Genomic DNA, 19850 nt, shown 5'->3' with positions numbered 1-19850 from the left:
CTATTCCAACCATAAGAGGAGAAAAGACAAATAAACAATATCACTGGTCGAGAGCTTGACTAATCTATGATTCACTATGGATTTGAAAAAGAAAGGCGTTTTGAACGTCGACGAAACTGTCGCAGGAATTTTGGAAGTAAAATTAAACTGGTTGTAAGGAGTTAAGTGTAATAGTGTTGTATTATAAAATAAAGATATATTAATCATAAACTCTTAGTAGTACACAATATAGCTGAGTTAGAAGCGAATAATGATGAAATACGTTAATCTAAGGTTTGTTTATCTTTATTCCTACTTCGATTGGAATAGGATATATATATACATATATATAAACCTTTTACACATAGCATTCGTTTCCTTATAAAAGATTTCCTGAATATATTCCATCAGCTTTAATAATTTCTTTTAACCATCGGATGATATGAACATGCTAGTATTTAATTAAACCAAAAGTTATTTCAACTTTTGGGTAGGTATCAGCACCTAATTGACATTCCCAAAGACCCTATATTTTGATCTCATATCGTGCAGGATTGCCTACCTACCCAGAATATAAGAGTCTAAGATGCAAAGAGGGAATAGAAAATGGCCATTATAGCAGGAATCAGTTGAGATATTATTATAATACCCAATGTAATAAGGACTTCTCAGCAGGTCCCTCATTGGTCTAATATCAAATCAAATACGAACCTTTAGAGGCACAAACGCCGCTCTAATCTTCACGCGTCTGTCCATGTTGCATTCCAATGTCATTTTCGACGTCCAAAACTCGCCCGTCGGTATCGGCTTCGCAATCTCACGGTTCAGCTGACAATTCTTGATCGTGTCGTACTTGCAATGGAGTTCGCACAGACGCATTTCCTTTAGTTTTGACGATCTGCAAATTTTTACGCAAGTTATAGTCTGTGACGTGGTAGACGAGAGGCATCCATCGTCCTCTCATTTTGAGGAGGGATAAAATATTTTTATCCTAGATGTTGTTCTCTTTCGTGAGATGAATATTTACAAATTGCACGTGATAGTTAAATATATCCATCAACTTGAATCGGAGCATAACCGAACCATCTCCTCGAGAGGAAACGGGGCCCAGCAGTGGGAAATTTACGACTGTATTTATTAATATAGGCAGGCGGACGAGCGAATGGGCCACCCGGTGGTAAGTGACAATGACACTGTAAGAAATTTTAACGTCTTCTTGCGCCGCCAATGCGCCACTAACCTCAGAAGCTAAGATGCTACGTCCCTTGTGCCTTGTTACAGCGTCTGACTCATCTTTCAAACCGAAACACAACAATTCCAAGTACTGCTGCTTTCGGTAGAATATCTGATAGGTGGGTTGGCCCCACCCGGACGGGCGCGCACAGAGCCCTCCGACCAAGCGTGTAAGCGTGTAAGCTCGTTCCCTTTAGATGAAAATACGTGTTCGAGAGACGGGTCACCTGAAGGTGAGGTCGAGGCGCTCGGCGCGCAGGCAGCGCGACAGCGGCACCGCGTAGGAGTAGTTGTGCGCGGCCCGCGAGCACGCGCGCGCCGCGAACACGCTCGCGTTCGCCTGCGCCGCGCTCGACACGCCCACCGACACCGTGTCGCACTCTGGCGGCGACACAAATGACGACACTATTCAGTCCCCTCTCTCTCTCTCTCTCTGGTCACATCTTATACTATTCCCCTTTTACATTACTGATGAAACTTTAAAAATATACATTATGTCTATGGACTTATCACGAGTAATTTACGCTTGATGCCTTTGTAACTTATCGATTGGCGAATAAATTTGTAGAAAACACCAAAATACACACAATGACATTAGTAAACGATGTCACGTGATCAAACATTGACAAAAAAAAAATAATCTTCAACTCAAATTAAAAACAATTGTCTTAACTCTTTTGTAACCTAAACATACCACTTTAACGTACAATAACAAAATATGGAACAGTCCACCAGATCCAAAACTACCATACAATACCATTTAAAAATATGTAACTATTATACAAATTTATACAATATGTAGTTCGACATCCAACCCCCCATTCTAAGATACAAAAGTATAAATCATATCAAATCACCTGGCATACTTATCTCTTCCGATTGCTCTATGATCATCTCCTCGGAGCTGCTCCTCAGCAGTGCCTCATTGGTCTCCCTTATATCTCTCGTCAACTTGCCCCGCACATCTCTCCTCAATCTCCCGCTCTCCGATCCGTTCACTTTATTCTGCTCCAAGTAATTCGATTCGGCCATTATATCCTCATGAATTGCGTTTTTGAGAGAATCGTTTTCAGTTTTTTGTATTTTTGAATTGTTCTTCTCTGGTATCACTGGGGTCAGGGGTAGTTTATCTTTGGGTAATGTCTCTAGGGTTCTCGGGTATGTCTCGTTTAACTCTTTATCTGTTTTAGAACGTTCTAAGGGTTCCTGGTTTTCGTATGTCTGTGGAGGGTCGAGGCCACAGGAAGACTGAAACGAAATTATTTTTGTAATAAATATTTTTAAGAACCATAGCTGACTTGTAAAGATTATATAAAATAACCAATGGTCCTTCGAGCCGGATCTTAAGAGATCTCTTTATAAAGTGCCGGCGTAAGAACACATGTTATGTTTTATTCTTCTTAAAATGATGATGTTCAGAATATGGTTTAATAAATATACAATAAAAGAAATAATCCTCACCAGAAAATACAGTATCCATTTGGAAATCCTTTTAATATCCTTTTTTTAAATGCAGCGTGAAAATAATATTAAACTATTAGTAAATATAAATAAATCAATGTGAAGTTATAATAAGGTATATACGGCATAACTCAGTGCTGTAGTGTTCCAGTTTGAAGGATGAGTGGGCCAGTGTAACTGCAGTCACAAGGGACATAACACTTAGTTCCCAAGGTTGGTGACGCATTGGCAATGTGAGAAATGGTTAATATTCCTTACAACGCCATTGTCTATGGGCGGTGGTGACCACTTACCATTAGACGGCTCATTTGCTCTTACGCAAACCTATACAATAAAAATATATTAATGTTTCTAATCATCATTTATGAATTATTATGTATAATAATAGTCTTAACTTCTACGTTGCTGATTTTGTGTTCTTGATTTCTAATTCAAGTGTGTGTTAAGCTGCTGTGCTCAGTAAAGCATGAAAATACTTTGAAAAGACGTAATAAAAACAATGTCGGTACATAACATCGAACAACAAGGCATAAGTTTAAAAAAAAAAGCAGGTATTACAAGTTTTCTAACAATTAATCACAATTTTTATATAAGTAAAATAATTAAAGCCTCTACATAAGATGTACACCTTTTTTAAAATACTGGTTGGTTTATTTCAAAAGAGTAAATCATCTCACCTGACATTCAGCGTCCAGTTCGTTATCTGAGTTCACGGTGAACGTGCACCCGCTACCGATGACGTCAGCGATTCGAGTCAGAATTACTGGCGTATCCAATTGGGGAGATTGGGATGTTTGCTCCATGTCTGAAATGACATGTCATAATTTAATATGGCGACCATTTACATTTTATTTTCTCAACAAGTGCGGATTGGAGTAGCATGGTGGAATATGTCAAATCTTCTCCTCAAATAGAAAAAAACCTTTGCCTTATCTTTTATCTAATGACAGGCTTTTAATAACATGACCTTGAAAAAAAAAATATTGTAAAAATAAATAAAAACACTCTAAAAAGCAAAACCATAGAGCTTGTTAATATCCCACAGCTGGGCAAAGAGCCCATCGAGGTGAAAGTAATAATAGAATATTAACTTACTTAGGACATTCTTCACGTAATTTCTCGATGCGTGCAGAGTCGTCGCCACGAAGTGGGGGTCGGGGGTCGATGTCGTGTAGTCTGGACTCGTTTTATAAGGACCTTTCTCTGTTGACAATAAAACACTGTAAAGTTTTAAATAATTGTTTTAATGGGATAATTAATGTATGTTGCGTCCTCTTCTTAGTAATATCAATAGAAAGAGATATATCATTGTTTAAATGAACACCCGTTTTTTATATAAAACTATACGTATGTTATACATAAGTCTATATGTAATATAGCACTCAGGAATAATGTAGATTAATGTACAATCGATTTTCGTATTTTGTTTCTTAAACACTACAATATTATGTGGGGAACGGAACGTTTTTGTGTGTGAGCGAGAGGTACGACAACCCTCTCTTGGAATAACTATATTTACAAATGACGGAAGGAGGAACAAAGACGTACGAAGAATTAAATAAATAAATAAATATTGGACAACATCACATCCATTACTCTGATCCCAATGTAAGTAGCTAAAGCACTTGTGTTATGGAAAATCAGAAGTAACGACGGTACCACAAACACCCAGACCCGAGACAACGTAGAAAACTAATGAACTTTTTCTACATCGACTCGGCCGGGAATCGAACCCGGGACCTCGAAGTGGCGTACCCATGAAAACCGGTGTACACACTACTCGACCACGGAGGTCGTCAGAATTGTCTTTGTTTTAGATAATCGACACCAGTATTGCCAGCTTTTAAGTACAATGTTAAGAGTATACAAAAATAATCAAACACTGGTTAATTGAGATGATGTTCGATTGTTCAATCATACATTATCAGTATTACATTGTGTTAGTGTGTGTGTGAGTGTGTGTACTTTGTTATGTATTTGGATTATTGTTTATGATTTATATGAATCAATCAATTTAACTTACCTTTAGTCTTCTTAGCGACCGAGTGCTGTGATTTCAGATTCTGTAAAATAAATTAATATTAACGTTAACGCAACGCGAAGTTGTAACAAAATGTTACTATATATGAATATATATTTATTAAATCGTGAACATTAAAATGTTTAGTAATTTTATTTTGGTATATAAATATTTATTTATTTAAAGACTTTATTACCACCACAAAGTAAATGGAACAAAAGGCGAACTTAATTATATTTATAATATATAAAAATATATATTTTTTAATAATATAAAGCTGTCCCTTTCGAATTAGTACGGGTGGAACAAGAACTTGATGTCTCTTGTTAAAAAAAAGAAACAATTCTCGTCCTCTCTAAATTGTTATCTAATCACACAAAGATAAATAAAACATCAAAATCGGTTCAGTCGGTTAGGACTTCAGTGTCATAAAGTTTGGTGCGTCAAAGATCAATCGACGCAGACCGTAGATGGTAACAGACTATTTTTTTTTAATTCCGCCCCCCCTTGTTGGACGGGTAATAGCCAATAACATATCACAGTAACATACAAATCACAATTGATAAATTTCCACTGCAAATATTTTTTTTATGATATAGGTAGGCAGACGGGCAAATGGAGCACTCGACGGTGAGTGGTCATCACCACCCATAGACGATGGCAATGCGCCACCGACCTTCTAAACTAAGATACCATGTCCCTTGCACCTATAGTCATACTCGCTCAGGCCAAGCCTCATGCGTGGGCTGTGAGGGGCTCGCACCGAACCCTACCAAGCAGCGCACCTGTATGCGGTTGTGCGCGCGCGGCTCGTGTCGCGGCGCGGGCGCGAGCGCGCGGGCGCGCGCCGCCAGCAGCTCGCGGTGCTCGCGGAAGTACAGCGCCGACATCGCCACCAGGCTGCGACCACGCGGCCATCAGCGCGCGCCGCGCAGCGCCGCCCTGGGGCTCCTGCGCTCCAGTGGCGGCGCTGGGCGGCGCTCGCTAGCGTTGGAACTCACTTCGACATTCCGCTGTACGTAAGCAATATCTACTTCTGCTCACGTTTCGCGTTACGTGTGTTCGATACGCACATATATTCATGATTATATTGTCTATGTTTCGTAACGATATCTAGTATGACGTATGTGAAACGATGACTTTTGTCTATGGATGTGTCAGAAGCGATTAATTTATCAGTTATCTGTGGCGAGCATGTTGTTAATAAACAGGAGTTTATTGAAAGCGAAGTGTGCATTGCTATCCGTTATACATACGTAAATGTCTTATCTGTAAGTAGTGAGCCAACAGTTGGCGTAAAGTGTTCACTTTCGCAATAAACATCGCCAATCGTATTTAGAAAGTTACTATGTCGCTTGTGCTTATATAGGTGAAGGTGTAATGGACGATCTGATGGTAAATGTTGCCCATTGCTCATAGACAATGTCACTGTAATAAAATGTAACCATTCCTCACATCGCTAATGCGCCACTAACGTACTAAAAATATACTAAATAATACATGATGGGTGGGTGGTACCTAATCAGACGGATTAGCATGTAATACCACCAAGTAAAACTCATCGCGTCCAAATGAATGTGAGATTGAACACCACATATTATAAATAAATATAACCAGTACTCACCATACGGCCATTATGAATATTAGTACAGTTATAATAATTTGTAGAAACTTATTTGATATCAATTCATTACTGGCATCCCCGTATCTGTATTTTCTTCGACAGCAGAAAGCCAAATTAGTGTTGCCATTACCGAAACTGTCGTCGTCTTTTAGCCATAGACAAGAATCCTTCTTTTTGGACGTGTTCGTATAATTTTGCTCTGGCAACTTTTGGGTGCTTTCAATTGTATTTATATAAGCGGGATAGACTTTTGGATCTTCAACTTTTTCTTTGCTGGAATGATATCTGACGCAGGTTTTATTGTAATTATAATATTTGCCGTATTTCGAGTAGCTGCCGTGGCAATTTTTGCATTGTTTGCGTGTAAATTTCGGGGAATTGTGGCTCAATTTGTGACAACATTCATGCTTGCGGATGCTTCGGGCGATGTCCCTTATCTGGTCGATGGAAATGTTACCGTCGCTGTAGAATGACTTCGATGATGTCGATACGCCGGAAAAACGCGAATCTACGACCAAATATTTTATTTAACATAGTTCGGTATATTATTTTGTAAATTAGTACCACTTCCCATTGGGTATTCTAAATATCTCTTCAGAAAGTATATGACCCAACAAATGTGGATTAAGCCTCAGGCAACACCAGGGATATTTTTTTTGTGCTTAATTTATAATTCATCCCGGCTCAGCGGTAGAAAAACGTCGTGATAAAACCTGCATGTGTCGATTCCGTCACATGTATATATAAACACATAGAAGCCGCATGGTGAAAAAAGTTCACCATGTTCTCCTCCAATTTCCTCTAGAGGAGAATGTTGTGGGCTTTTTGGAGGCTTGGAAGATTCACTCAAACGGTATTTCATTTGATAAATATTGTACTTTAAACGATCTGGCAAATGTTTGCTTACCATTACTAATGCTAGATCTAGAACTGTCTCTCCTCTGAAGAACGCTGATCTTGCAGAGCTTCCTGTTGATCCTCTCCAGTTGATCGATCCTGGATTCCAGGTTACCCGTCACTTTACACAGCTCCTTGACAGCTCCGAGGTTCTCCATAAAGATACGGTCCTGTCGACGAATATAGAATATTCTATTTATTATTCTACGTAAATATGGACTGATTTGATGTGGAGTTCAAGGAGTGATCATATATCAAATTAGTCTTAATCTATTGAGATATTCAATTACTTAAATTAGGTAGTCTATCACTTATTTGAATTTATTTGGTCACATATATACAAAATCTTTATTCCTAAATGAGAAGATATTTTTGTACCTACTTGTAAAAGTTGCACTAGATAGATAGATAGATACAGCGTGTTTCTAAAAAAGTTCTCGTCATAATACATGAAAGAGGTTGGGCAAGGCTAGCGCACCTTGTTGACGACGAGGAACTTGTGGATGGTGTCGCCGTCGGGCAGCGCCACGTCGCCCGCCTCGCGCACGGCGTCGGGCAGCACGCGGCGCACCTCCTGCGCCAGCACGCCCGTGTCGGCCGGCGCGCCCGCCGCGGGGTCGCGGCCCAGCAGCCCCGAGTGCCGCGCGAACGACGGGTCGTACGTGAACCTGCGCCGCGCGCCGCGCACGCACCGAGGTCAGCCCGGGACACACCGGCCGGGGGGTCGGGCCCTTTGGCCGGTGGTTGGGAGAGGACGAGAGACCAGAGCTCCATGTCCGGGATGGTTGGAAAATGATGAACCACTAGGTACTAGGCACTTTCACCCTGGCTTTCGGTAGTTTTTTATCTCAGTAGTAGTACTAAGTTTGGAAGTTCCCTATACTAACGTACTATACGTAACCGTTGGTCCTGCGTCTGAAGCTACTGGTCGTTTCGGATTGCCGTCTCATCAGATGAAAAGAATTGTACCAATGAAATAGCACTTATATTCAGACAGATACGTTTACACTAACTGTCCCGTGCCTCTCGGCAGTCTCCTTTGACATTGGTCACCATCACATCATAGATCGAAATATCATCATCACACAAAAAAAATGTGATCTATTATATATTTTAAATATTATTTAACGGGAGGGGGGCACAATGCAATAATATTCACTTGGTACCACCCACTCATTAGATATTCTACCAGCAGACAGAGATACTTAATATTGTTGTTCCAGTTTGAAGGGTGAGTGAGACAGTGTAACTACAGGCACAAGGGACGTAACATCTTAGCTCCTGGGGTAGTGGTGCAATGGTATTATTTCTTACAGCATCAATGTCTATGGATTGTAACCACTTACCATCAGGTGGTCCAATATCCCGCTCATAAAAAGTAGCCAATGATGAACGCTTCCAGACATTCGTTCGTCCAATTCGTCCAATACTCACTTGACCACTCTTATACTCTGCACGTTCTTCAGCTGCTGCGCCGTGTCCAGCTCTTCGATATTATGTTTAGCCCTCGCGTCCGAAGGATGTACAATATGGCCCATCACTTTCAGATTACCTGCAACGATTGTATTAAGATTTGAAACTCTGTTAAACCTTATATACGAGTATATGTCGGAGACGCCATCTTGCTTTATCTGACACTCAAAATAATTATACTTTCGTTTTTAGCAAGCATGTGTGAAGTAGATGGAGCGGCGGTGACTGGATTAACGTTGGCCATACGTGGACAGCCGTCATTGAAATTAAACAGGCTCACTCACCCTCCAAACATAACAAAACAACGCTAAGTATTGCGGTTTGGCAGTAGAATATCTGATGAGTGGGTGATACCTATCAAGGCGGGCTTGCACAAAGCCCTACCACCAAGTAAATTATCTGTTCTTGCTCAGCTCTTCAGAGAAACCCGCTATCATTGTTGATATATATTCAGAAAGGCAGGATATCAGCTCGGTTTTGTTTTGATTATAAAATTGAAGGATTTCATGTATATAAATATATTACTAACCATTTATAACGCAGGCTTCGTCTGGTCTGTCCGTGTTGATACCGACTCTACCGTTGTAATGGACGCTGTTCTCTGACACGCCACGCTGCCACCAGTTTTCTGTGCAGTCCGACTCGAACTGCCCGGGGTTTGATGCCTGGGTAAAAAAAATAAAGATCATTTAAGGTCTACTCTGTGATATGTGGTGATTTTGCAAATATACATATTGATATTGGTCGTGTATAGCTGTAATTACACTGGCTCACTTTTACAACAATTGGTGGTGGTGGTCTGTTGTTATACGGTGTAAAATACTGGCCTCGATTATTTTATTTTAATAGGACTACCAACATAATTACATATTTTATGTTACACGTTACAGAGCCGTAGATAACAAAGTTACACACAATCCTACTGACCAGATCACGTCAATTTAGTGTACGCCCGCCTGCCTGTGTACAACCCACTTTAAAACCCACAGTCTAACTAAAGGCACAATCGACATAACATCTTAGTTTCCGTGGTTGATGGCCCATTATCAGGTGAATCATTTGTCTAACCATATGTTAAAAAGTAGTAAAGTAAATAAAGCGTACCCTGACGATTATCCTGTCGCTGGCATGGGCCGCTACCATGTAATCAGCGTGGGTGGTGTGCGCTCGTAGAGCCACCACCAGCTGGAAATGTCTCTGGTCTGGATTAGGTCTACCCTTCTTTCGCATGTTGTTATTGGTGGTTTCGGCAAAGTGAAGCCTACCGACCGTCACCTTAGCGCCTTCTCGACGTAATTCCACACTGAAATATTTAAAAGAAACGCTCCCAGATTTCGTACCAGAAAATTCATACAGATTTAAATCTTCCATTTATCCCGCTTAAAGTTGATATTTTCACAAACTCTCTTAGTAGATGTTTAAATAATAAAATAAAACTGTTACAAATTTAAGTTTCCTAGACTCAGTAGTTCTATGAGCCGCCTGCGTGATATAGCCAAACACTGGATCAATATGTGAGGCTGTCTTAAATGGTATCAAAACAAAAGAATCCTTGGCTCATGAGGGGATCTAACCCGCGGCCTTCGCGTTATTAGCACGACGCTCTAACCAACTGAGCTAATGAGCCTGCTGTGTGATAGAGCCAAACACCGGATCATTAACTGAGGCTGTCTTAAATCGTATCAAAACAAAATAAATCCTTGGCTCATGGGGGGATCGAACCCGCGGCCTTCGCGTTATTAGCACGACGCTCTAACCAACTGAGCTAATGAGCCTGCTGTGTGATAGAGCCAAACACCGGATCATTAACTGAGGCTGTCTTAAATCGTATCAAAACAAAATAAATCCTTGGCTCATGGGGGGATCGAACCCGCGGCCTTCGCGTTATTAGCACGACACTCTAACCAACTGAGCTAATGAGCCTGCTGTGTGATAGAGCCAAACACCGGATCATTAACTGAGGCTGTCTTAAATGGTATCAAAACAAAATTAATCCTTGGCTCATGGGGGGATCGAACCCGCGGCCTTCGCGTTATTAGCACGACGCTCTAACCAACTGAGCTAATGAGCCTACTGTGTGATAGAGCCAAACACCGGATCATTAACTGAGGCTGTCTTAAATGGTATCAAAACATAATAAATCTTTGGCTCATGGGGGGATCGAACCCGCGGCCTTCGCGTTATTAGCACGACGCTCTAACCAACTGAGCTAATGAGCCTGCTGTGTGATAGAGCCAAACACCGGATCATTAACTGAGGCTGTCTTAAATGGTATCAAAACAAAAAAAATCCTTGGCTCATGGGGGGATCGAACCCGCGGCCTTCGCGTTATTAGCACGACGCTCTAACCAACTGAGCTAATGAGCCTACTGTGTGATAGAGCCAAACACCGGATCATTAACTGAGGCTGTCTTAAATCGTATCAAAACAAAAAAAATCCTTGGCTCATGGGGGGATCGAACCCGCGGCCTTCGCGTTATTAGCACGACGCTCTAACCAACTGAGCTAATGAGCCTGCTGTGTGATAGAGCCAAACACCGGATCATTAACTGAGGCTGTCTTAAATCGTATCAAAACAAAATTAATCCTTGGCTCATAGGGGGATCGAACCCGCGGCCTTCGCGTTATTAGCACGACGCTCTAACCAACTGAGCTAATGAGCCTACTGTGTGATAGAGCCAAACACCGGATCATTAACTGAGGCTGTCTTAAATGGTATCAAAACAAAATAAATCTTTGGCTCATGGGGGGATCGAACCCGCGGCCTTCGCGTTATTAGCACGACGCTCTAACCAACTGAGCTAATGAGCCTGCTGTGTGATAGAGCCAAACACCGGATCATTAACTGAGGCTGTCTTAAATCGTATCAAAACAAAATTAATCCTTGGCTCATGGGGGGATCGAACCCGCGGCCTTCGCGTTATTAGCACGACGCTCTAACCAACTGAGCTAATGAGCCTACTGTGTGATAGAGCCAAACACCGGATCATTAACTGAGGCTGTCTTAAATAGTATCAAAACAAAATAAATCTTTGGCTCATGGGGGGATCGAACCCGCGGCCTTCGCGTTATTAGCACGACGCTCTAACCAACTGAGCTAATGAGCCTGCTGTGTGATAGAGCCAAACACCGGATCATTAACTGAGGCTGTCTTAAATCGTATCAAAACAAAATTAATCCTTGGCTCATAGGGGGATCGAACCCGCGGCCTTCGCGTTATTAGCACGACGCTCTAACCAACTGAGCTAATGAGCCTACTGTGTGATAGAGCCAAACACCGGATCATTAACTGAGGCTGTCTTAAATGGTATCAAAACAAAATAAATCTTTGGCTCATGGGGGGATCGAACCCGCGGCCTTCGCGTTATTAGCACGACGCTCTAACCAACTGAGCTAATGAGCCTGCTGTGTGATAGAGCCAAACACCGGATCATTAACTGAGGCTGTCTTAAATCGTATCAAAACAAAATTAATCCTTGGCTCATGGGGGGATCGAACCCGCGGCCTTCGCGTTATTAGCACGACGCTCTAACCAACTGAGCTAATGAGCCTACTGTGTGATAGAGCCAAACACCGGATCATTAACTGAGTCTGTCTTAAATAGTATCAAAACAAAATAAATCTTTGGCTCATGGGGGGATCGAACCCGCGGCCTTCGCGTTATTAGCACGACGCTCTAACCAACTGAGCTAATGAGCCTGCTGTGTGATAGAGCCAAACACCGGATCATTAACTGAGGCTGTCTTAAATGGTATCAAAACAAAAAAAATCCTTGGCTCATGGGGGGATCGAACCCGCGGCCTTCGCGTTATTAGCACGACGCTCTAACCAACTGAGTTAATGAGCCTGCTGTGTGATAGAGCCAAACACCGGATCATTAACTGAGGCTGTCTTAAATGGTATCAAAACAAAAAAAATCCTTGGCTCATGGGGGGATCGAACCCGCGGCCTTCGCGTTATTAGCACGACGCTCTAACCAACTGAGCTAATGAGCCTACTGTGTGATAGAGCCAAACACCGGATCATTAACTGAGGCTGTCTTAAATGGTATCAAAACAAAATAAATCTTTGGCTCATGTGGGGATCGAACCCGCGGCCTTCGCGTTATTAGCACGACGCTCTAACCAACTGAGCTAATGAGCCTACTGTGTGATAGAGCCAAACACCGGATCATTAACTGAGGCTGTCTTAAATGGTATCAAAACAAAATAAATCTTTGGCTCATGTGGGGATCGAACCCGCGGCTTTCGCGTTATTAGCACGACGCTCTAACCAATTGAGCTAATGAGCCTACTGTGTGATAGAGCCAAACACCGGATCATTAGCTGAGGCTGTCTTAAATGGTATCAAAACAAAAGAAATCCTTGGCTCATGGGGGGATCGAACCCGCGGCCTTCGCGTTATTAGCACGACGCTCTAACCAACTGAGCTAATGAGCCTGTTGTGTGATGGACCAATATACTCGAACACTATGTGAAGCTAACTACAGACGTAATAGAACGAAATATATAGTATAGAAAATAACTTATCAGAACGTCGAATATAAAATAAAAAATATATATTAAGCGACGTTCCTGTACTGAAGATTAAAATAAAAGAATTCATTACGTATTATGAATCGTTTCTGCCCGCGGATTCATCCACGTCAGAGGTGGGGGGTTGGAGATGAGTCATACGGTCGAGATATTAAGCAATAATCATTTAGTTGGACTGCGCGAAGCCCTACTAGCAATAATAAATATAATTTGTATGTATTCAGCGGCTATTCAGAAGATAATCTAGCCTGAGGAGGATATGGGCATAAGTCTAACATTACATGATCGAAAACAGCTCAGGTAGCCCAAAGAGGCTCATGCTCCATCACAGGACAGTAATTATTATAAAATGTTTTTTAATGAATTGTAAATCTATTTATTTGAAAAAAGCAACTATGCGAGTTTCTTGCCGGGTCTTCTCGCTTTCTGAAACGGTGGTAGTAATTAAATATCGACGATTCAAAAACGCTTCATTGTGAAGTTTACTTGAATAAAATTGATTTGATTTGATTTGAAAGCCTTTACATGTTCTGAGCTCCTGCTGAGAATGTCTTGACAGAAAAACTTACACGTCCGTGCATTCACCTGACTCGGTATTTGACCCTAGAACCTCATGAACCCGATGATGATGAGAATTTGTATTTATTTGGATACTCACGGAACAGGATGGAATGGTTTCTTCGTTCTATCGGACTGGCTTTGTTCGATCCTCACTTCCTGACTGGGATCTTCTGCCTGGAAATCGATAATGATAACATAAACATGAATTGTAAAACTAATTTGCCCTGGATTTTACCATATATACTGAATATCAAACATTAGAGGGAAAAATGACGAAATTACTTCTTGTCTACCAATTCGAAGTCATAAAAATAACTGCTTAGCATATGAGAAAATAATCAGAGATTGAGTTAGCTTAATAAATTAACGTTAACTTGATCGGATAACAATAATAAATAATTAAACAGTCAAACATAATAGAACAAATACAATGCCACTAATTTCAGTCTAGGGGGGGGGGGCATCGCTTGCTAACATTTTGACTAGTTAAGCCGTTAAAAAGTAACAAGCAGACGCATATTCATTTATAGTATTCGCACAGCGTAAGGAAAACCTACCAGTGGGCCAACGAACGCCAGACACGTCAATCGTGTTAATAGCGAGCCTAAGCTGTCATACACTCGTTTTGGACATGCCATTCAGGGGTGTAAAAATCTCATTGTTTTTTTTTTATGGTATCGGTAGACGGACGAGCAAAATAGGCCACCTGATGGGATGTGGTCACCACCGCCCATAGACAATGGCGCTGTAAGAAATATTAACCATTCCTTACATCACCAATGCGCCACCAACCTTGGGAACTAAGTTATATCCCTTGTGCCTGTAGTTACACTGGCTCAATCACTCTTCAAACCAGAACACAACAATACTGAGTACTGCTGCTTGGCGGTAGAATATCTGATAAATGGGTGGTAACTACCCAGACGGGCTTGCACAAAGCCCTACCACCAAGAGTGTTATTTAGTTGTGATAATTTGAACGATCGATTTAATAAAACAATTCATATGTACATCAATATTGTATGCATTATATTCCTGGTTAGTGGTACCCTACACATATGTATACTACAAATAAAAAAATACGGAACTGACATATTATAACAAAATAATAAAAAAATGTGACAACCCTACGGCAATGACGGAAAGCGGCATTTCGCGAGTCTTCAAAGGCGATGGTCCACTGGTAGTTATTCTTTACACTGCTGTATTATTAAAGAATATCCCTCCTTGAAAAAAAACTTACCTTAACACCGTAGAAGTGGAGACAAAAATTATTTATCTTCTTGAAGCCTTCTGCCGTCTTGACATAGTGAGGGTCGCCCTGCATAAGGATCTGACACGTCACTTGGAAGTGGTTCTTCTTCTGGCAAACGAAGGCTTCGTCTATTTGGGAGAAATTAAAACCCTTGTCCGCTCCGACGATGTAGGAAGGAGGTGGTCTGAAATTAAGTACGTATGGACAGGATGTTTTATGGTTTTCGTACTAATCATGATTTGAGATATATGAAAAGATTTTCATTTGTAAGAGATTTCTAACCTTGTAGGTAAGTACAGTCAATAAAATAAATTATTACTTGTATTGAATTCATATTAATATTAAAGATTTCCTATGACATGACAAGTATCTATACTTGATTGTAAGTGGAATTTACTTGGTACCACCCATAGATACCGGCAATTTTATGATATAAGTAGGCGGACGCACAAATGGGCCAACCGTCGATAAGGGGACACTATGGCCCATAGACATTGGTGCTGTAAGAAATATTAACCATTCCTTACAACGCCAATGCGCCACCAACCTTGCGAACTAAGACGTTAAGTATTTGTGCCTATAATCTAGCTGACTTAATCTTCAAACCTGAACACAAAATACGAATTATTGCTGTGTGGCGGTAGAATATCTGATGGTGGTACCTAACCAGACGAGCGTGCACAAAGCTCTTCCACCAAGTAAAAAATATAATAGAATTCTGAAATTTTGCTTTAGAAAGAGAACTATATATTTTAAAACGTTTTATCTCCATCGCCTGTACGGTCAGCAGGCACTTACTTACATTTAATTTGTACTCAATTAAATGCTCAAAATAAATACTTACAATAACTTCGCGTTGCAATCGTACAGTGAATGCCAGATATTTTGTTGGAAATGGGCAAAACGTATGCACTGTAACGGCGACTCGTCACCAGCCTCCGATCCGTCTACCGAAGCTGGTGGACGGACCACGACGCTCTCTGGTGACAGGGCAGCTATTAAAAGAAAGTATTATATAAGATTCGTAAGAGTAAGACACCACACATCATATCATAGTGATTCACTTATTCACACTCTGCACACACACATATATACACACTTTTTAATGGTAGAGAATATTAATTCCATTTTGGAAAACACGATGAAACGATTAGATGAAGCTGATAAGTTATTATTACCTCTTGTAGTAGCAGATATAAATCTCACATCAAACGCACCGCAGCGCATTTTACAAGTAAAGGAAATTAAAGTGTCCACACATTATTTAAAGTCCATACAGTTAACAGGTAATCGGACAAACGTTTTTCAAGGCGATGTCGGATAATATAATTTGTCCAACTATAGAGTGCTGTCCAACCAACCTCCGTGCAGTCTGGATTTTTTTGAAAGGACCTTTTAATCCGAAAAATTTCATGACTACCGTCCCGCGAACAAGTCACAACATAAACATAAATTGTCAAATATTTGCCGCAATAAATGTGCTTTGTACGACTCTGTTACGAGATCTCGAATGGCGACCATGGACCGGAAGACGCAGCGTGGGTAGGCCTCCACAAGGTGGTCCGACGACCTGGTGAAGGTCGCGGGAAGCCGCTGGTTGCGGGCTGCACAAGACCGGTCGTTGAGGTGATCTTTGGGGGAGGCCTATGTCCAGCAGTGGACGTTCTTCGGCTGAGAGAGAGAGTACGACTATGCACTATTCTAGGCATGTCGGATTATAGGGGTGACAAATTTACATGGGTCAATTATATTTGGATAGAGGGATACAGTCAGTTGATCGTATGCCGTCGTATGGATGTCATGCAAATATGAACTTTAAATAATCCGTAGAAACGTTAGTTTACTTCACCACAGCTTATATTATAATTACGTTTCGATGCTCGCATCTCATACGAATAGTACTTAAGGAAACCAATTTCAGAATATACATATGTAATCTTACCTGGCTCACATTTCACTTGAGAATTAATATCTTGCGAATGTTTTCTCTTCTTGGTGCTTGGTTCCTGTAGATTCGTGTACACGGGCGTCAGGGTCTCATGTCCCAGCGACACTAGCTGAGGGTTAATCATGCCCTGTTCCAGCTCCGGCAATTCGACCCTTATTTGATTGTATCTGTTTTGGTAAGCGATCTGCTCCGATAGGCCCATATCGTGGCGAACAGTTCTCAATCCCAGATCTATGTTAGAATCTTGGGGCAAAACCACCACTTCGTTTAAATTGTTCCTTAAGACTTCATGGTCGATATTATCTGCTTTTAATTCTTCGTATATGTAGTCACCATTTTGATGTAAGATCTCGTGGGATGTTATATGGTCTGGAACCAACATATAATCAGCTCCGAGGACTGTTTGTGATACCGCAATGGTATGAGACACTTGAGTCTCTGGACTGTAAGGGTTTTCTGAACCGGAATCTGGTGGACTCTCTGGTAGTTGGTGGCCCCTAAAAGGTAAACAGTATGATTGTACACGTTTAATCAAAAATACAAAATATTTAAATGAACATAAATACAGTTATTTGTCATTTTAATCGTTAGTTTAAACTTATTCTCATTATATTTTACGTTTCATAGTTATTTATAGTCAAATATAGCGAAGAAAAATTATTAATAAATTCAATACAAACATATATACATTTACATACACACATATATATATATCCAATATAATACGAGTAATGCAAAAAGGAGTCCCAACAAAAAAAAAACTGGTGTACAAGACGCCTGAGAAATTAACAATATTTTTGAAAATCACATTTTGCGCTATATCAAAAATAGAACACGAATAACAGGTAATGGTTCTATTTTCAAAAATTTAGTTTCCTGGCAAAGAAAAGTGCTGGAGTATTATCCACCAAGTTTTTCAAATGGCATTTAGTCAATATCCATGTGGCAAAATTGCAACCAAAACAAACAGGTTTCCTCACGATTCCTCTCTGAAGTGAGTGGTGGGAATCCATCTCTTTGTTCACAAAGATACAAAAAAATATGAATCCATATATATCCATATATGTTTACAATAAACATAATATTTTGATATATTTAACTAACTTATTCTTAATTTGTACTAACTGAATTTATAATTATCTTTTTTTTTTATGATATAGGTAGGCGGACGAGCAAATGGGCCACCTGATGTTAAGTGGTCACCACCGCCCATAGACAATGGCTCTACCAGTAATATTAACCTAACATAAGATTTAAAGTCCCTTGTGCCTGTAGTTACACTGGCCTACTCATCCTTCAAACCGGAACACAACCGATAGAATATCTGATGAGTGGGTGGTGCCTACCCAGACGGGCTAGCACAAAGCCCAACCACCAAGAAAAGTATAATAAAATATATGATAGGGATGTGCAATACCCGTAAAAAGCAATGTTAAGGATACTAAGCAAAATATATATATCGTGTAAAGTCATATTGATAAATAAAAAAAAGTGATAAAAAATTAAATCAAGCATTTCGAAACTCAGAGGTTGTTGTCTCGTCACTGAATAAGGTTATATAATTCAGAACATACCCTATTCGGCGGGCGTCGATTGGCTGAGGCTGATAACATCCCTCGCCGACGGGGGCCATGAATGCCTCCAACTCGTCTATAAGACCGGGGCCTGTAACAACAAAACATATATTACGTCAATTATTTCGAATAAATATATTAAAAATATTGGATACAAGAACAATACACTAATAACAGGTTTCGTCCAGATAAGCCTCATATTGCAGTATCTTTCGTATATTTCAAATAATTCGTTAATTATTTACTTTATTTTATACTAGCGACCCGCCTCGGCTTCGCACGAGTGCAATGCTGCCACCAAATATACTACAGAATGTCTTACAACGTTCCCAGTTGTTCAGTCGTTAGACAATACAAACCACAATGTCTCTGCGTTTTAAATCTGTAATATCTTCGAAAATATTCATTTAAATTATATGCTATAAAGAGCAATATTGGTCTATATTAAATGCACAATGTATTTAAAGTACTTAATTGTCTCAGGATGAATGCTGTATTAAAAAATGCTGCAAAAAAAAGTGTTATTTACATCACTTTGAAAACGTCTAAAATTATCAGTGTTTCTCTGCTATAAACCTTCCTCTTGAATCAATCTATCTATTAAAAAAAACCGCATCAAAATCCGTTGTGTAATTTTAAGGATCTAAGCATACATAGGGACAGACATCAGTAAGCGGCTTTGTTCTATACTATGTAATGATAAACAACAAGACCAAATAGATATCATTGGTATAAAAGGTGGACTTAAACCTTACTCTCTACCAGCTGATCAGAAATGAATACCTAGGCGGCTCTAATTTTTGACCACAATGGTCAATCTTAAGGGTGAAGCTACACAGGACATATTATAATGGCAAACACGGGTACGGAGTGCACCTGTTGCCTGTACATAATCCGATGGGACGGCAAATCGGACACGATCAGAGTAAGTTCAACTGAACTGATGCATTTACGTGCTTTCTGAGGCACGAGAACGTACAAGAATCACAGAGACAGAGTTACTTTCGCATTTTAATATTAGAATAGATTCATTACGGTCGAACCAATAGTTTTGTTATGGTTAGGGTTCCGTATCCAAAGGGTAAACCGGGACGCTGTTACTTAGACTCCGCTGTCCGTCCGTGTGTCTGTCCGCCTGACACCAGGCTGAACCATATGAATCTCATGAACCGTGATAGTAAGACAGATGAAATGTTAGCAGATAATGCATTTCTGTTGCCGCGTTAACAAGTACTAAATTAAATAATAAAATAATTATTTAAGGGGGCCTCGCATACAACAGACAACTTAT

At 40.4% G+C, this 19850-nt stretch overlaps 1 protein-coding gene and 20 non-coding genes across 22 annotated transcripts in view; all 21 read right to left on the bottom strand.

Moving 5' to 3' along the window:
• LOC113391683 (uncharacterized) overlaps positions 1–19850 on the bottom strand; it is a 60015-nt gene that overhangs the window by 868 nt on the left and 39297 nt on the right. The window contains exons 2-19 of one of the 2 annotated variants that reach the window (XM_064220007.1): positions 18560–18650; positions 16980–17482; positions 15882–16032; positions 15026–15221; positions 13881–13957; positions 9792–9990; positions 9217–9352; positions 8649–8766; positions 7693–7882; positions 7225–7384; positions 6318–6825; positions 5479–5593; positions 4697–4736; positions 3769–3876; positions 3351–3478; positions 2079–2460; positions 1440–1593; positions 691–877 (exon numbers count right to left, since the gene is read on the bottom strand). In XM_064220007.1, coding sequence (XP_064076077.1) covers positions 691–877; positions 1440–1593; positions 2079–2460; positions 3351–3478; positions 3769–3876; positions 4697–4736; positions 5479–5593; positions 6318–6825; positions 7225–7384; positions 7693–7882; positions 8649–8766; positions 9217–9352; positions 9792–9990; positions 13881–13957; positions 15026–15221; positions 15882–16032; positions 16980–17482; positions 18560–18650 — 3443 coding nt within the window. Of the gene's footprint in view, positions 1–690; positions 878–1439; positions 1594–2069; positions 2461–3350; positions 3479–3768; positions 3877–4696; positions 4737–5478; positions 5594–6317; positions 6826–7224; positions 7385–7692; positions 7883–8648; positions 8767–9216; positions 9353–9791; positions 9991–13880; positions 13958–15025; positions 15222–15881; positions 16033–16979; positions 17483–18559; positions 18651–19850 lie in introns of both variants that reach the window. The other variant, XM_026627730.2, reaches the window with a different exon arrangement.
• Positions 10241–10314, bottom strand: Trnai-aau (transfer RNA isoleucine (anticodon AAU)). The gene has a single exon. It is a non-coding gene; the product is annotated as a tRNA-Ile (tRNA).
• Trnai-aau (transfer RNA isoleucine (anticodon AAU)) lies at positions 10389–10462 on the bottom strand. Its single transcript has one exon. It is a non-coding gene; the product is annotated as a tRNA-Ile (tRNA).
• Positions 10537–10610, bottom strand: Trnai-aau (transfer RNA isoleucine (anticodon AAU)). Its single transcript has one exon. It is a non-coding gene; the product is annotated as a tRNA-Ile (tRNA).
• Trnai-aau (transfer RNA isoleucine (anticodon AAU)) lies at positions 10685–10758 on the bottom strand. The gene has a single exon. It is a non-coding gene; the product is annotated as a tRNA-Ile (tRNA).
• On the bottom strand, positions 10833–10906 carry Trnai-aau (transfer RNA isoleucine (anticodon AAU)). Its single transcript has one exon. It is a non-coding gene; the product is annotated as a tRNA-Ile (tRNA).
• Positions 10981–11054, bottom strand: Trnai-aau (transfer RNA isoleucine (anticodon AAU)). Its single transcript has one exon. It is a non-coding gene; the product is annotated as a tRNA-Ile (tRNA).
• Positions 11129–11202, bottom strand: Trnai-aau (transfer RNA isoleucine (anticodon AAU)). The gene has a single exon. It is a non-coding gene; the product is annotated as a tRNA-Ile (tRNA).
• Trnai-aau (transfer RNA isoleucine (anticodon AAU)) lies at positions 11277–11350 on the bottom strand. Its single transcript has one exon. It is a non-coding gene; the product is annotated as a tRNA-Ile (tRNA).
• On the bottom strand, positions 11425–11498 carry Trnai-aau (transfer RNA isoleucine (anticodon AAU)). The gene has a single exon. It is a non-coding gene; the product is annotated as a tRNA-Ile (tRNA).
• On the bottom strand, positions 11573–11646 carry Trnai-aau (transfer RNA isoleucine (anticodon AAU)). Its single transcript has one exon. It is a non-coding gene; the product is annotated as a tRNA-Ile (tRNA).
• Trnai-aau (transfer RNA isoleucine (anticodon AAU)) lies at positions 11721–11794 on the bottom strand. The gene has a single exon. It is a non-coding gene; the product is annotated as a tRNA-Ile (tRNA).
• On the bottom strand, positions 11869–11942 carry Trnai-aau (transfer RNA isoleucine (anticodon AAU)). The gene has a single exon. It is a non-coding gene; the product is annotated as a tRNA-Ile (tRNA).
• Positions 12017–12090, bottom strand: Trnai-aau (transfer RNA isoleucine (anticodon AAU)). The gene has a single exon. It is a non-coding gene; the product is annotated as a tRNA-Ile (tRNA).
• On the bottom strand, positions 12165–12238 carry Trnai-aau (transfer RNA isoleucine (anticodon AAU)). The gene has a single exon. It is a non-coding gene; the product is annotated as a tRNA-Ile (tRNA).
• Positions 12313–12386, bottom strand: Trnai-aau (transfer RNA isoleucine (anticodon AAU)). Its single transcript has one exon. It is a non-coding gene; the product is annotated as a tRNA-Ile (tRNA).
• Positions 12461–12534, bottom strand: Trnai-aau (transfer RNA isoleucine (anticodon AAU)). Its single transcript has one exon. It is a non-coding gene; the product is annotated as a tRNA-Ile (tRNA).
• Trnai-aau (transfer RNA isoleucine (anticodon AAU)) lies at positions 12609–12682 on the bottom strand. The gene has a single exon. It is a non-coding gene; the product is annotated as a tRNA-Ile (tRNA).
• On the bottom strand, positions 12757–12830 carry Trnai-aau (transfer RNA isoleucine (anticodon AAU)). Its single transcript has one exon. It is a non-coding gene; the product is annotated as a tRNA-Ile (tRNA).
• Trnai-aau (transfer RNA isoleucine (anticodon AAU)) lies at positions 12905–12978 on the bottom strand. Its single transcript has one exon. It is a non-coding gene; the product is annotated as a tRNA-Ile (tRNA).
• Trnai-aau (transfer RNA isoleucine (anticodon AAU)) lies at positions 13053–13126 on the bottom strand. Its single transcript has one exon. It is a non-coding gene; the product is annotated as a tRNA-Ile (tRNA).

Source organism: Vanessa tameamea, chromosome 30, assembly GCF_037043105.1.
Source record: "Vanessa tameamea isolate UH-Manoa-2023 chromosome 30, ilVanTame1 primary haplotype, whole genome shotgun sequence".
Taxonomy (NCBI): domain Eukaryota; kingdom Metazoa; phylum Arthropoda; class Insecta; order Lepidoptera; family Nymphalidae; genus Vanessa; species Vanessa tameamea.
This window is presented reverse-complemented; position numbering and strand designations above follow the sequence as displayed.